This window comes from Drosophila arizonae, chromosome 4 (genome assembly GCF_054131065.1).
Source record: "Drosophila arizonae isolate 15081-1271.41 chromosome 4, UAZ_ARI_1.0, whole genome shotgun sequence".
In the NCBI taxonomy this organism is placed as follows: domain Eukaryota; kingdom Metazoa; phylum Arthropoda; class Insecta; order Diptera; family Drosophilidae; genus Drosophila; species Drosophila arizonae.
In genome coordinates, this window is record NC_142924.1 from 2,239,696 (window position 1) to 2,251,103 (window position 11,408).

Here is an 11,408-nt window from a genome sequence, read left to right on the forward strand (position 1 = left end):
ATAAAAAAGCAAAATGAATGTTGCTTTTCCCCTCGCTTAACCCACACTTACCGAACGCAGCTCTACGTTACGTCTTGTTGCTTGAAGAGAGATTCTTGTTGTCGTTGCATTCGCACGCACACAAACACAATGCCAGAAGGAGGACGCGTTTTAGATACGTTAGTTAGGTACGTAGTTCTTCCTTTCCTTTTGGGTTTTTACTTCTTTTATTACTCAATGCGTAAGAAGAAAACAATTTTGAAGGTTGACGGATGCGCGACGGTTAACGGTTAACTTTTGTAGTTGTTTTTGTAATAGTAGTAGTATTAGTAGTTGTTGCTGCTGCTGTTAATGACGATGTTAATTGGTGGTTTTCGAGTATGTTGTTGTTGTTGTTTTGTCTTATGTTGCGTTCCGATTTGAAGTTGAAATTACACTATTTTATTTTTATTTTTATACTACTAGAGATCTTACTTCCTACGAATCACAATTACAAGTGAATATGAGACTTCCTTAAAAATAACAAAAGTATCCCACACCCAAATGAAATTCTAAGCACCGACTACTGTATGTCCTCCAACAACAACAATAATAATAATAACAAAGCACCTAACACTATCCTGAATGCGCTTCAAAATTCATATTTCATATACCATACACACAGGCAATGCACCAGTATCTGTGTGTGTGTATGTCTTTTACTTGCAGCTCGTGCACCGCGCGTCGCCTACAGAAAAGTTACAGTTATCAACGCACACAGCCAAATACTTTTCCACGCCGAAATTTTCATGTGACGTAACAAATTATTTGGTTGATTTTAATTGATCTGAATTTTACCAATTACTTTAACTGGCCAACGGGATTATTTCAGTTGAGTGTAACGGTGATTTTCAATTCAAAATTGTGGCAAGGAATCGAATACGCAGCCACACACACGACACGGCACAGCACGGAATTATTTTTAACGTAAATAATGATTTGGTTGCTAGTGTTGGGTTGTACAGCAGTGTGCGTGAGTGTTGGAAATTGTGGTCAACAGTAACAGATGGTAGTGTTTGCTGTTAGAGAGATTAGCAGACGATATGCTGTTTACAGTATGTGCAATTAAATGTAGAGAAAAATAGTGTAAATCTTGTATATATATTACAAGTTATTTAAATTTATTTTAAATTGTACTTTTACATGTTTATCTGTAGTGGGTACCATACATAATTGCAGCCAAATCCCGCCTGTATTATTCTGTTAAATAAAAGCGGGCAAACAGCTGACAGCTGTTGCTTGCAAATTCTGTTGTGTTCTCTGTTAGCATGCTCTTTAGTGCTGCTACTATTTTGGTACCTACTTTTGACAGAGAGTTAGCTTCATATAACTAATTTGTATATTTATTAAATTATACAAAAAGTCTAAACTCAATAGTTATAAGTTAAAAGCTATCAAGGACTTTTTTAACCAAAAAAATACATAAATATTTTGCCATATAACTGGCCATTTAGTTAGCGGGAATCTAGCCAAACGGCCATCGCTGTTGCATTGAGAGCAGTTATGCAACTGTTAAATGCGTTGATTGTTTTATTTCAAATTCATGAGTTGTATAAATAAATTGTATGTAAAAAATAATTTATTTTGTCATAAAATGCTTTTTTATACATATTTTGAAATATATGTTATAAAACTGCCTAAAAATACGGAATGTTAAGAAACCGCAGCGCTGTTAACCGAACAGCTGATTGCGAGTCACTGCAATACCAGACGAAGTAGAAGAAGAAAGAAAACAACGCAATTGGCGAAAATTGAAGAGAACGCTTACAAATGCTTTAATTGGCTGCGATAAAGATTTGAAAAAATATGTCGCTTGTAGATCATGACTCATGGTATGCGTGAGAAGTACTAATACTAATTTATATATATATATATGTTTATCGCCAACGTTTGCAGGGACATCGAGTTTGAGGGCTGCGAACGTCTGCGACATCAGCTGCTTGGTCTGCTGCACAAGCGGAGGCAGCTGGGCGGCGCCGTCGCCTCTCCGGAATATGCAAAGCTAACGAACAGCATTGATGTGAGCCGTGAGCAGCTGGCCAAAGATGTGAAACATCTCAAGGTCGTTCTGGATAATGCCATCACTTGGGAGTCCTGTTCAGAGCATGAGCTGCAGCAGCGTCGCATAAACTTCGACAAGCTCAACTCAGACTTACGCAGCATAGATGCCACGATCAACAGCAACAGCGCACGCCCCTCAACCAGCTCCACCTCAGTCTGGCAGCAAATGGGCACAACAGCCGCTGCTGCTGCTCCGCCCTCAGATATTGTCAGCTTAAAATTAACCCAGGCCGCGATACTCGAGGAACAGGATCGGGGACTGGAGGCGCTGTCGGCGACCCTTTCGCGACAGCGCCAGCTGGCCACCCAGGTCTACGAAGAGGTGGACGATCAGCATAATATACTGGACAATCTGGCCAACACAATGGATCGCGTGGAAGCGGGCGTGCAGCGTGAAACGCGCACCATTGGCCAGGTGACCAGAAAGGATAGCACCTGGGGCTATTGGCTGGTCATAGTACTGCTCTTTGTGGCCATTCTTATTGTGGTGCTTGTCTGAGGGACAGGTTACAACTATGTTGCGAATAGGAGCTAGATATATCGGTATATATAGCACATACATATATATGTGTTTATATTTGTATATATGCAAGATATATCTATAACCCATTGTGTATGCCTGTAAAGCATTTGCTAAGATTTTTGTTGAATGTATGCATATGTGTATACTTTATATATATATATATATTAAATAATGTTAAAATGCCCTTGCAGCATTCATTATATATAAATTTTTCCTATGTATATGTATATATATTTCATTTATGTCAATTGTTGTTGTATACTGATATGTATATATTTATCTATATGGCTGATCTGTAACAACATTCAAGTATATATAGTCTTCGTCTGTCTGTTGTTTAGAGTCGCAATGTAATTCTCACCAAAGTCAGTCAAGTTCTACAACGATAATCTAAATCGATCTCTATCGACATCATATTTAAATATATAGAATGATTTTACTTTATACATATTTTTTAACTTGAACATTTTACTTATTCTCTCACCAAAAAGTTACATCAAGTGCCTAAAATACATTAAATAAAATATATATCAATATTATATATGCTGTATATAGAAATTATCAGTTGAAAATTGAATTTTCTCGATTTTCGAAAATATTTCATAATAAACTTTTATTATAATATATGGAAAAATATATAATAAATTAAAATGTGTATAATATTTGCACTCTATATATATTTTCCCAATTATATATCAGCTAAATCATACTTGATCTATCAGATATAGCATTATATATATATATCAAGTATCTATCATATATACAAAACATATTCTTATATGCAGTTTGCTATCTATCAAATATCTGAATCTTAACTGCAACCCCTATATCATAAATTTCTATAGCTGCCGCAAGGGCATTTTCGAATTCGGCAAATGTCGAGTTTCAATTTTAAAATCTTGTTTATAAATAAAAAACTTTGTTTTATGAAGAATTGTTTAATTAATAGATAAAAAAGAAAGAACGAAATAATCCAAATAACAGTCCAATATCTGATCTAGCTAAGCTAGATGATAAAGGACACATATATATTATATACCACACATAAAACATTCTCTAATTTCGATATCGTGAATGACAACAGTTTTATTTCGTTATGTCTCCAGGCAGGGTATTTAAATTACATTTTTTTTTTGTTTACAAGATTAACTACTTAAGCCAAGTCGGAAGCGTAGGGCACATTGGCTAGATTGCCGATGGCACCGACCGAGAGCTTGGAGCCCGCAACCTTCTTGGCCGCCGCCTGCACCTGTTGCACTGAGACGGCATCGATGGCAGCCACCAAAGCATCGGCTTCCAGCACAGTTCGGGTGATGGCCGCCTGGCGAGCGATTTGCTTGCTCAATTCACCGTCGGACGAGTAGTTGGACAGGGCACGTGCCTTCAGCACTGCCTTGCCACGAGCTACATCCTTATCGGACACAGAGCCAGATTTCAGGGCGCGCACCAGGAAATCAACTGCCTTGCCAATATCTTTGCTGCCGGCGGAAGCGACAAAGCCGAAGACTCCGGCGTCTGTATAGGATTTGTTGATGGCTTGGTATGACACGGGTGCATCACCTGCGCAGCTGACGGCCTCGCCGAAGGCGCCGGCGGACTTGCCACGCTTGGTGGCAGCACCGCCGCCAACAGCCTGCCTCAAAATGGCGAATGCCAAAGCCTCGTTTTGGTTGCTAGCAACGCCACCTTCGCCAACAACGGCGACCACAGCGCGATCTCCAGCTGTGTCCTTGCGTGCATCTCCACCGTAGTAGCTATTGTTGCTCTTGACGGAGCCGCCGCCGCTAGGGAAAATCAGATTCTGGGCAAAGCCAGAGAGCAGATTGTTGTCCACGCCGACGCCCACAACGGCAGCAGTGCTGGGATTGAAGGTGCTGCCAACGAAGTGGAGCAAGCTCTCGCTTGAGATATTGCCCAGCTGGAAACGTGGGATGTAAATGGAGTTGCCCAGACCGGTGCGGAAGGCGGCCTTGTGTGCCAGCTCAATGGCGCGCTCCTACAAGTGAAGAGTTATTGAAGAATACTATAGAATCCCATGTACAGCATGTATTTATATAAATACCTCTTTGGACACCGAATCCAACTGATTGTACAAGGTCTTGGCGTTATCCTTAAGTTCCCAGGGCTTGAAAGCGGGCTGCAGGAGATCCTGCAGATAACGCAGACCGGTCTCCACATTATCTGCGGTCGTCTCAACGGTGTAGCCAACGAATTCGCGATCGCCCCAAGCGGTCAGGCTGCCGCCGACCTGTTGGATGTTTCGTGCAATGGCAAAGGCCGTCGATCTCTCGGTGCTCAAGGTGCCAGCCAGACGGAGCAAATGCGAAGCGCCCTGTGTGTCGTACGCTTCATAACGTGAGCCGGCACTGCGAATTACATTATCAATCATAACAACGGCAGCCTCTTTTTGGTAGGCGTGGCACTCACCGCAGCACGATGGAGACACGAGAAACGGGCACCGAGGCATCAGCTGTGGCCACCACCAGCTTGTTATCCAGCACGTTGACGGCGATGGGCGAGGTGTCGCCGACGAGGCGTGGGCAGGTCGCATAACCGCGTTTCTAACATAAACAACCAAAAATTACAAACTTTTCGTTTTACGTAACACGGAACGCAAAAATTTTTTTTGCATCAATCGAGATTTGTTGGTTAAGTGCAACAGCTCACATAATGCATAGAACTTACGGCAATTGAGCGCAACAGATGCGTCTTGCTAGCGTTGCAGGCCATTGATTTTGTTTTCTTTTTGACTTATTTAACAAATTTTAATAACAATAAATCGCAGCGAGCGAGCGACTATTTTTTTCCACCCGTTCGTTCCCACAAGTTAGTGATGTGCGGCAGCAATGAGCTATCGATTTTTCAATTTATATATTCTAACGATGATTTTTCTAGAAATCATCGATTTGTTTATGGGCAATGTTATATGGTCATACTTTTGTGTCAAATAAACATTTTTTACTAAACGTATTATTTAGGGTTTTTATTTTTATTACAAAATTTGCTGGTAGCTTAAACTATCATTTCCAAGTCGCGGGCATAGCTAAGCACCTGCTCAGCCAGCTCCACCGAGGGCAGCAGCTCCTTGGGCTTAATGCTGCGATCGGTAAAACTGTAATTTCCATTGCTTTCCAATTTCCATTGACGTTTCTCGCCGAACGCTTTGATTTCATCCGGCACACGCAGATTGAGTCGTTTTGCAGCATCTTTAGCCGAAATCTTCTCGTAGGACATCTCAATGCAGGCGCCGATTTCATCCCGCACCGTCTCGACCAATAAATCCATGAAATAATTGTAGATCTCGGCAGGCATTGAGGATTTCGCCTGGAAGATCTTATTGTAGCGTCCTTCCATGATATATTGTTCCAGTGCCAGAATAGGACGTATGTACTGATTGTGCTGTATTATGTCAACCGACAGGAGCTCCAGTTCGGTATGGAAGTCGGAAACACGATTGCCGGACAACAGATAGAGAAGATTGAGGCCCAACAATTTGTATTTACTGTCCGATTCGCCAATTATCTTGGCATAGTCGTAATAGTAGCATTTCAACTGTGACATGTACCTTTCGAAGGCGAGTAAATCCTTGGTCAGTACACTATGCTCCACAGCGATTTCCAACACGGCGCGTGCCAACAAAAGTTGCTTCTTCGAGTTCTGTGCATCTTTGCCGTCTGTGGGCAGAAATTGCATTTTGACCAACGCCACTTTGAGCTGATCCAGCAGCTGCCCGCATCGCTGTGTATTTGGTGGTCGCTTGGACCATTCAGCACAGAGTTCCTTGTACAACGTTTCCACTGCAGCCATTATTCTTTATTATTTGAAATTAATATTCGCAACAAAACACAAAATTGTGAGCTGAGAATGATTTTCGCTTTTGCTCTGCCTCTTTCTCTGTTGCTATTCACAGAGAGTACAATGTTAATGCTATGGCAACTCTGTTATCATCGATATGTACCACGATATATCGATTAAGTTAATGTCATTTCGCGTTTCGAATTGTCACATATTCAATTGAATCTCCGCACAAAAATTAAATTGCAAATGTCTGACGAACAACTTATTTGGGAGGATAGCCTATTAATAAAGGCCTACGATGACTCCATAAATTTGGCACGTGAAACGCTCGCTCGTCGCATTGCCGACTCAACCAACACGCATGAGGAAAATAGACCCGAAAAAAAAGAAGCAGCTTCAACTTCAGATGTCGATTTGGAACCGCAGGAAGAGGCCGAAGAGCAGGAGCTAGTTTTCAAAGTTGGTGATTTTGCACGTGCCACATATACCGATGGATTGGACTACGAGGGCACAGTGATATCCATCAATGAGATTGCGGGCACCTGCGTGCTACGCTATGTTGGCTATGAAAACGAACAGGAGGTGCTCCTGGCTGATCTATTGCCCAGTTGGGGCAACAAGGCGCGTCGCGAACAAATACTCTATTCTAAACGCGCTGAGACCGAGGAAGCGCAGCCAGAGCAGCGTGCCAAGGCTTCCAAGAAGTCTAGCTCGAAAAGCAAGGGCTCATCGAGTGGACGATTGGGTGGACCTGGGTTGGTGATGCCACCAATGCCACTTGTTCCGCCCATGTTCTCGCCCACTGGCGGCATGGATAGTGAGCCGGAACAGGACTTTGTCGCTATGTTGACGGCTTGGTACATGTCTGGCTACTATACAGGCCTCTATCAGGGCAGAAAGGAGAGCAAGGCGAAGAAGAAGTCGCCCAAGAAGTAATTTCATATGTAATCTGAAAGACTCTGTTGTAGGCAATAAGATTTAAATAATAACAATACAATAAGTATTAATTAAATCATAGTTTTTTACTTTCAAGCTGAACAGCAGCTTAGATTTATCGATCCTACATCGCCTTTGATTTCAGCAGTGATTTCAGCTTGCACGCGACCGTGGTTGCCACCTTACAAAATTATCTTGTACCATAGAAATGTACCAAATGCATAAAATTGGAGCAAATATTCCATATATAAGCGTAAAAATTACGAAAATGTGTATTTTTCTATTTTAATGTTGGATATTGTTGATGGAACCAAAAATATCAACGTAACATTGGTACAAATATCAGCGATTATTTCACATTTGTACCACGTGCAGGCAAGAATTTACAGCTTGATTGACTTGTCGATTACTTAGGACACCCGATATTTTAAGCTATCGTTGGCTGTCAATCAACCAAAATGGACGAAAGTCAATGGAAGCGTAAGAATTATAAATTATAAATTTGTTTTTTTAATTAACATAGTAAATATAAAATCAATGGATCCTTACAGCACGCGATCGTCTGATAAACTGTGGCCTCGAGTACCAGCCCATTGCGGTGCAGTACAGAGATGCGCGCAGGTTTTATAAGACCCGGCACTACGACAGTGGCCCCGGCTTGAACTGGGTTGAAATTTGCGTCCATCACGAGGGTATACTCAATTTTACAACGAATCCCAAGGAGCTGATATTGAATGCTATTTACGAGACGGTGGAGAATGAACCGTTCTATCCAGTTAACTATAAAGTATGTTGGATCTCTATTATTTTGCTGATTTACTAATTTGCTTTCGCTGACTGCAGACGGGCCAATTGGTGGACTCCTTTTTTGTACGCGCCTGTAAGCCGGCATTGGATCTGTTATTCAAGCGCAGCTTAACCCTTCGCCTCATTTCCGGTGCCTCTATCCCCATGGCCGCGTGGTTCAATGTGGCTGAGCATCAGAGGAGTCACATTTCACCTACACTAATCATATCCCAGGTAAAGTATAAGTATAGTGGTTCACAATTGCATGATTTCTGCAATTCTCTATATCTGCAGGTAACCGATCGCCTCTTAAATCGTCTGGAGAACCATCGTGGCGTGGAGAACGTTGTGAACCTTAGCAAGTTTAACAATCATCCAGCGTTCAAATACTTTGAGGTCAGATTGAAAAATTCATTCACCTTTCATCTGGTCTGCTCGACCATACACAACAACGACGATCGTCGTCGTGCCATAAAGGGATTCAATTTATCCCAAAATGATCTCACCGATATTTCACCCATGCGAATCTTTGGCGATTTTGACTATGAATTATTGGATATAACAGGAAATTCGGTGAGTAGTTAGATAAACATAGATATATGTATATATAAAAAGACTTGAACTAATGTTTCTCAATTGCAGATCCAATCCTCTAAGCGCCTCTGCAGCGATCTAGAACGTGTGAGAGCAAAACACCTCTATTTGGCAAACAATCCTTTAACAAAGGCCAATAAGTTTCCCGATTGCTTAAGCCCTTTGATTAACAATTTTCAATTTGTGGTAAGACGAAACTAATAGATCATCATCGAGTATTATAAAATATTCTATTACTCTGTACTTTTAGGATGGCGTACCCTTTGATAAGCTCCACAAGCTATACACGCCGCTCAACTATGAGATTGACATGGAGTGCGACGGGGTGCGCATCGATTGGACCAACAAGTCAATGCTATCAAAGTTCAAGGATAGCAAGCATTGGCATGCCTTTCTGGTAGAGTATATATGTGAGGAATGCCAGAGAACACAATTATAACAAACCCTATTATTATAGATTCCCGATGCGGATCATAAGTTCAACAAGGAGGACCTATTTAACTTTTTCTTTGTAATGGTTTCGCCTGAATTGAGTGAATTTTATCCATGTTACTACAAGGTGAGCTAGAGGGGCTGTCAAGGATGTTTCAGGATCCGAAATATAACCCAACTCTTTTTGATTATCATTACTTACGTTGCTTTCCATTTGTTTCAGTTTGAATCTGCCCAGCATCGATTTCTGGTGCGTGAGTGCTTCGATCAAATTGAGCACCTGGTCAACGATTGCAATCTTCAAATAAAGATTCCTCAAATCACGCCAGATGAGCAGGAGCTCACTTATCGGAACTCCATACCCTATTTTCTGCGCATGAATGTGACCGCCATGAAGCAAGGACATTTGCAGCCGAAGAAATGCATTGAGCAGGCTTTGCAGCACCGCTTCAATGCCACCAATCGTGTCCTGAATCTGGAGGACTTTCAAAGCTCAGAACAATTGGAGAATGTCATCGTTAGCTTAAGCTCGCCGCGCATCCTAAGCAGCGTCCTGCGGATGGCATCGCGCAAATTCCTAGGCAACTGCATTGAATTGCGGTTGGGCGACAATAAGATTTTGGGCCTCAATTTGCGCACATTATCGTTGCTGAATGGCCTGCTGGCTTTGGATCTTGGTAAGAATTGGATCTATGATCTGTCGATGCTAACTGCGCTGAACGAGATCCCATTGAGGTCCTTGCGATTGCACGGCAATCCTTTGTGCCAAAAATACGTCTTGCCCAGTGAGTATATTCGGGATGTGAAGAAGGTATGTCCTGGTCTCTTGCGACTGGACGATGTGGACTTGAGCACAAAGCCGGGCTTGACACCCCAGAAGGATTTCCTCTGCGACACGAGTGGCTATGAGCTAGCGGGCGAACTGTTCTTATATCCCTACCTGCAGGATTTTGAGCAAACGGATACGCGCCTTACCCTAAACCGCTTCTACACTGACGAGTCCATTTTCACGCTGACCTGCAGCTTTGACATCCGCCGTGCCCATCCCACCAAGCCGACGAATGAGCTGTGCAAGCGCATCAACAAATACAATTACTTCAGCAGGAATCTGCTCAAGAATTCGATGGACACGTGTCGCGTGCATGTGGGCGAACATGATGTAATGCAGGCTCTGATGCAGCTGCCAGAGGTGACGCATGACTACATCTCGCTGCAAACGGATGTGATGCACCACGATGAACAAGGCGCCATGATCTATGTGACTGGCGTGCTGCGCGATGAGCCGGACTTGTTGCTCGCCTTTAGCAGGCAGTTCGTGCTCCGAGTGCGGGACACTGGGCGGGTAAGTGTGATTGGAATAGTTACTCCAAGCGCTTCTCAACTTCTGCTCCTTTACAGGGCGTTGGCGAAGGAGCTCAGCGCATGATTATTGCCAACGAACGTCTCAACATTATGAATCCGACGCCAAAGCAGCTGCGAGATGCCTTCAAGGTTGTCAAGCCGCCCGAGGTGGAGCCAGAGCCTGATGACTCTCTGGATGTTAAGGAGCATAAGCTGCACATCTTTCAGGAAATAACCGGACTGCGCCCCAAGTGGTGCACCCGTATCCTGCAAGAGGAGGCCAATTGGAGCATTCGATCCGCACTTCATCAGTTCCTTCAATTGGACGAGAAAAATGAATTACCAGACGAAGCATTTATCTAAGGAATAACGGATTTCTTATCTGCATATATGTACATGTGACGCAGGCGCACCTCAAGTGCCTCGATTAAGTCAATTTATAGAGAAATTTGACGATATCAGCAACTGCGACAGCAAAAACACTCAACACACCTTTACACTCAAGAGCCAACAAATCAAATAACTGTTACCAAACATAATCTCTGTGATTAGCAGAAATACCAAAAAGCACTACTAATACCTCTGCGTACTGATCAACTATAAAAAATACACAATTTTTGCATATTTTTCTATTCTAAATTTTATGATTTTGCTGAGCAAGGATTACCTGCAATTGCTCTCTCTCTGCTTGCGTTCTCTTTGCTGCTCTAGTGCCTATTTTACTATGTTCGTGCTCAGTTCTGCCCTGCGTCGCTGCCCACTGTCGGCGGCTGCTGCTGCGCTCGTTGATGCTTGATGTGCATTGCTGCTCCTGCCGCTGCAGCTTTGGTGGCCGTTCTCATAATGATATTTGTGTTCGTGTTTGCTCTTGCTCTGCTCTTACCATTCAACTGTTCTGCTACGAGCTCTGCTGCTAGCA

At 42.7% G+C, this 11,408-nt stretch overlaps 6 protein-coding genes across 9 annotated transcripts in view; 3 read left to right on the forward strand and 3 right to left on the reverse strand.

The window, feature by feature from the left end:
• Positions 1-924, reverse strand: part of bol (boule homolog, RNA binding protein) — a 40,599-nt gene extending 39,675 nt beyond the window's left edge. For all 4 annotated transcript variants that reach the window (XM_018005746.2, XM_089467634.1, XM_089467633.1 and 1 more), the window contains exon 1: positions 52-924. The gene's annotated coding sequence lies outside the window, so the exon portion shown is untranslated. The remainder of the gene's footprint in view (positions 1-51) is intronic.
• A 158-nt stretch (positions 925-1,082) lies between these two features.
• Syx8 (syntaxin 8) lies at positions 1,083-3,536 on the forward strand. Its single transcript, XM_018005755.2, has 2 exons — positions 1,083-1,850; positions 1,915-3,536. The coding sequence occupies exons 1-2, from the start codon at positions 1,825-1,827 to the stop codon at positions 2,576-2,578; spliced, it is 690 nt and encodes a 229-aa protein (XP_017861244.1). The 5' UTR covers positions 1,083-1,824; the 3' UTR covers positions 2,579-3,536.
• Positions 3,537-3,662: 126 nt separating this feature from the next.
• UQCR-C2 (Ubiquinol-cytochrome c reductase core protein 2) lies at positions 3,663-5,458 on the reverse strand. Its single transcript, XM_018005732.2, has 4 exons — positions 5,288-5,458; positions 5,030-5,163; positions 4,665-4,968; positions 3,663-4,598 (listed from the first exon to the last, which is right to left on the reverse strand). The coding sequence occupies exons 1-4, from the start codon at positions 5,330-5,332 to the stop codon at positions 3,756-3,758; spliced, it is 1,326 nt and encodes a 441-aa protein (XP_017861221.1). The 5' UTR covers positions 5,333-5,458; the 3' UTR covers positions 3,663-3,755.
• A 112-nt stretch (positions 5,459-5,570) lies between these two features.
• Positions 5,571-6,409, reverse strand: Rpn12 (regulatory particle non-ATPase 12). Its single transcript, XM_018005745.2, has one exon. It carries the CDS (start codon positions 6,407-6,409, stop codon positions 5,615-5,617), a length of 795 nt encoding a protein of 264 aa, XP_017861234.1. The 3' UTR covers positions 5,571-5,614.
• Positions 6,410-6,545: 136 nt separating this feature from the next.
• Positions 6,546-7,412, forward strand: Smn (survival motor neuron). Its single transcript, XM_018005756.2, has one exon. The coding sequence runs from the start codon at positions 6,647-6,649 to the stop codon at positions 7,334-7,336; it is 690 nt and encodes a 229-aa protein (XP_017861245.1). The 5' UTR covers positions 6,546-6,646; the 3' UTR covers positions 7,337-7,412.
• A 131-nt stretch (positions 7,413-7,543) lies between these two features.
• On the forward strand, positions 7,544-11,128 carry nxf2 (nuclear RNA export factor 2). Its single transcript, XM_018005709.2, has 9 exons — positions 7,544-7,816; positions 7,888-8,123; positions 8,180-8,356; positions 8,417-8,695; positions 8,765-8,902; positions 8,967-9,113; positions 9,174-9,275; positions 9,372-10,490; positions 10,547-11,128. Exons 1-9 carry the CDS (start codon positions 7,795-7,797, stop codon positions 10,850-10,852), a joined length of 2,526 nt encoding a protein of 841 aa, XP_017861198.1. The 5' UTR covers positions 7,544-7,794; the 3' UTR covers positions 10,853-11,128.
• The last annotated feature ends 280 nt before the right edge of the window (positions 11,129-11,408 follow it).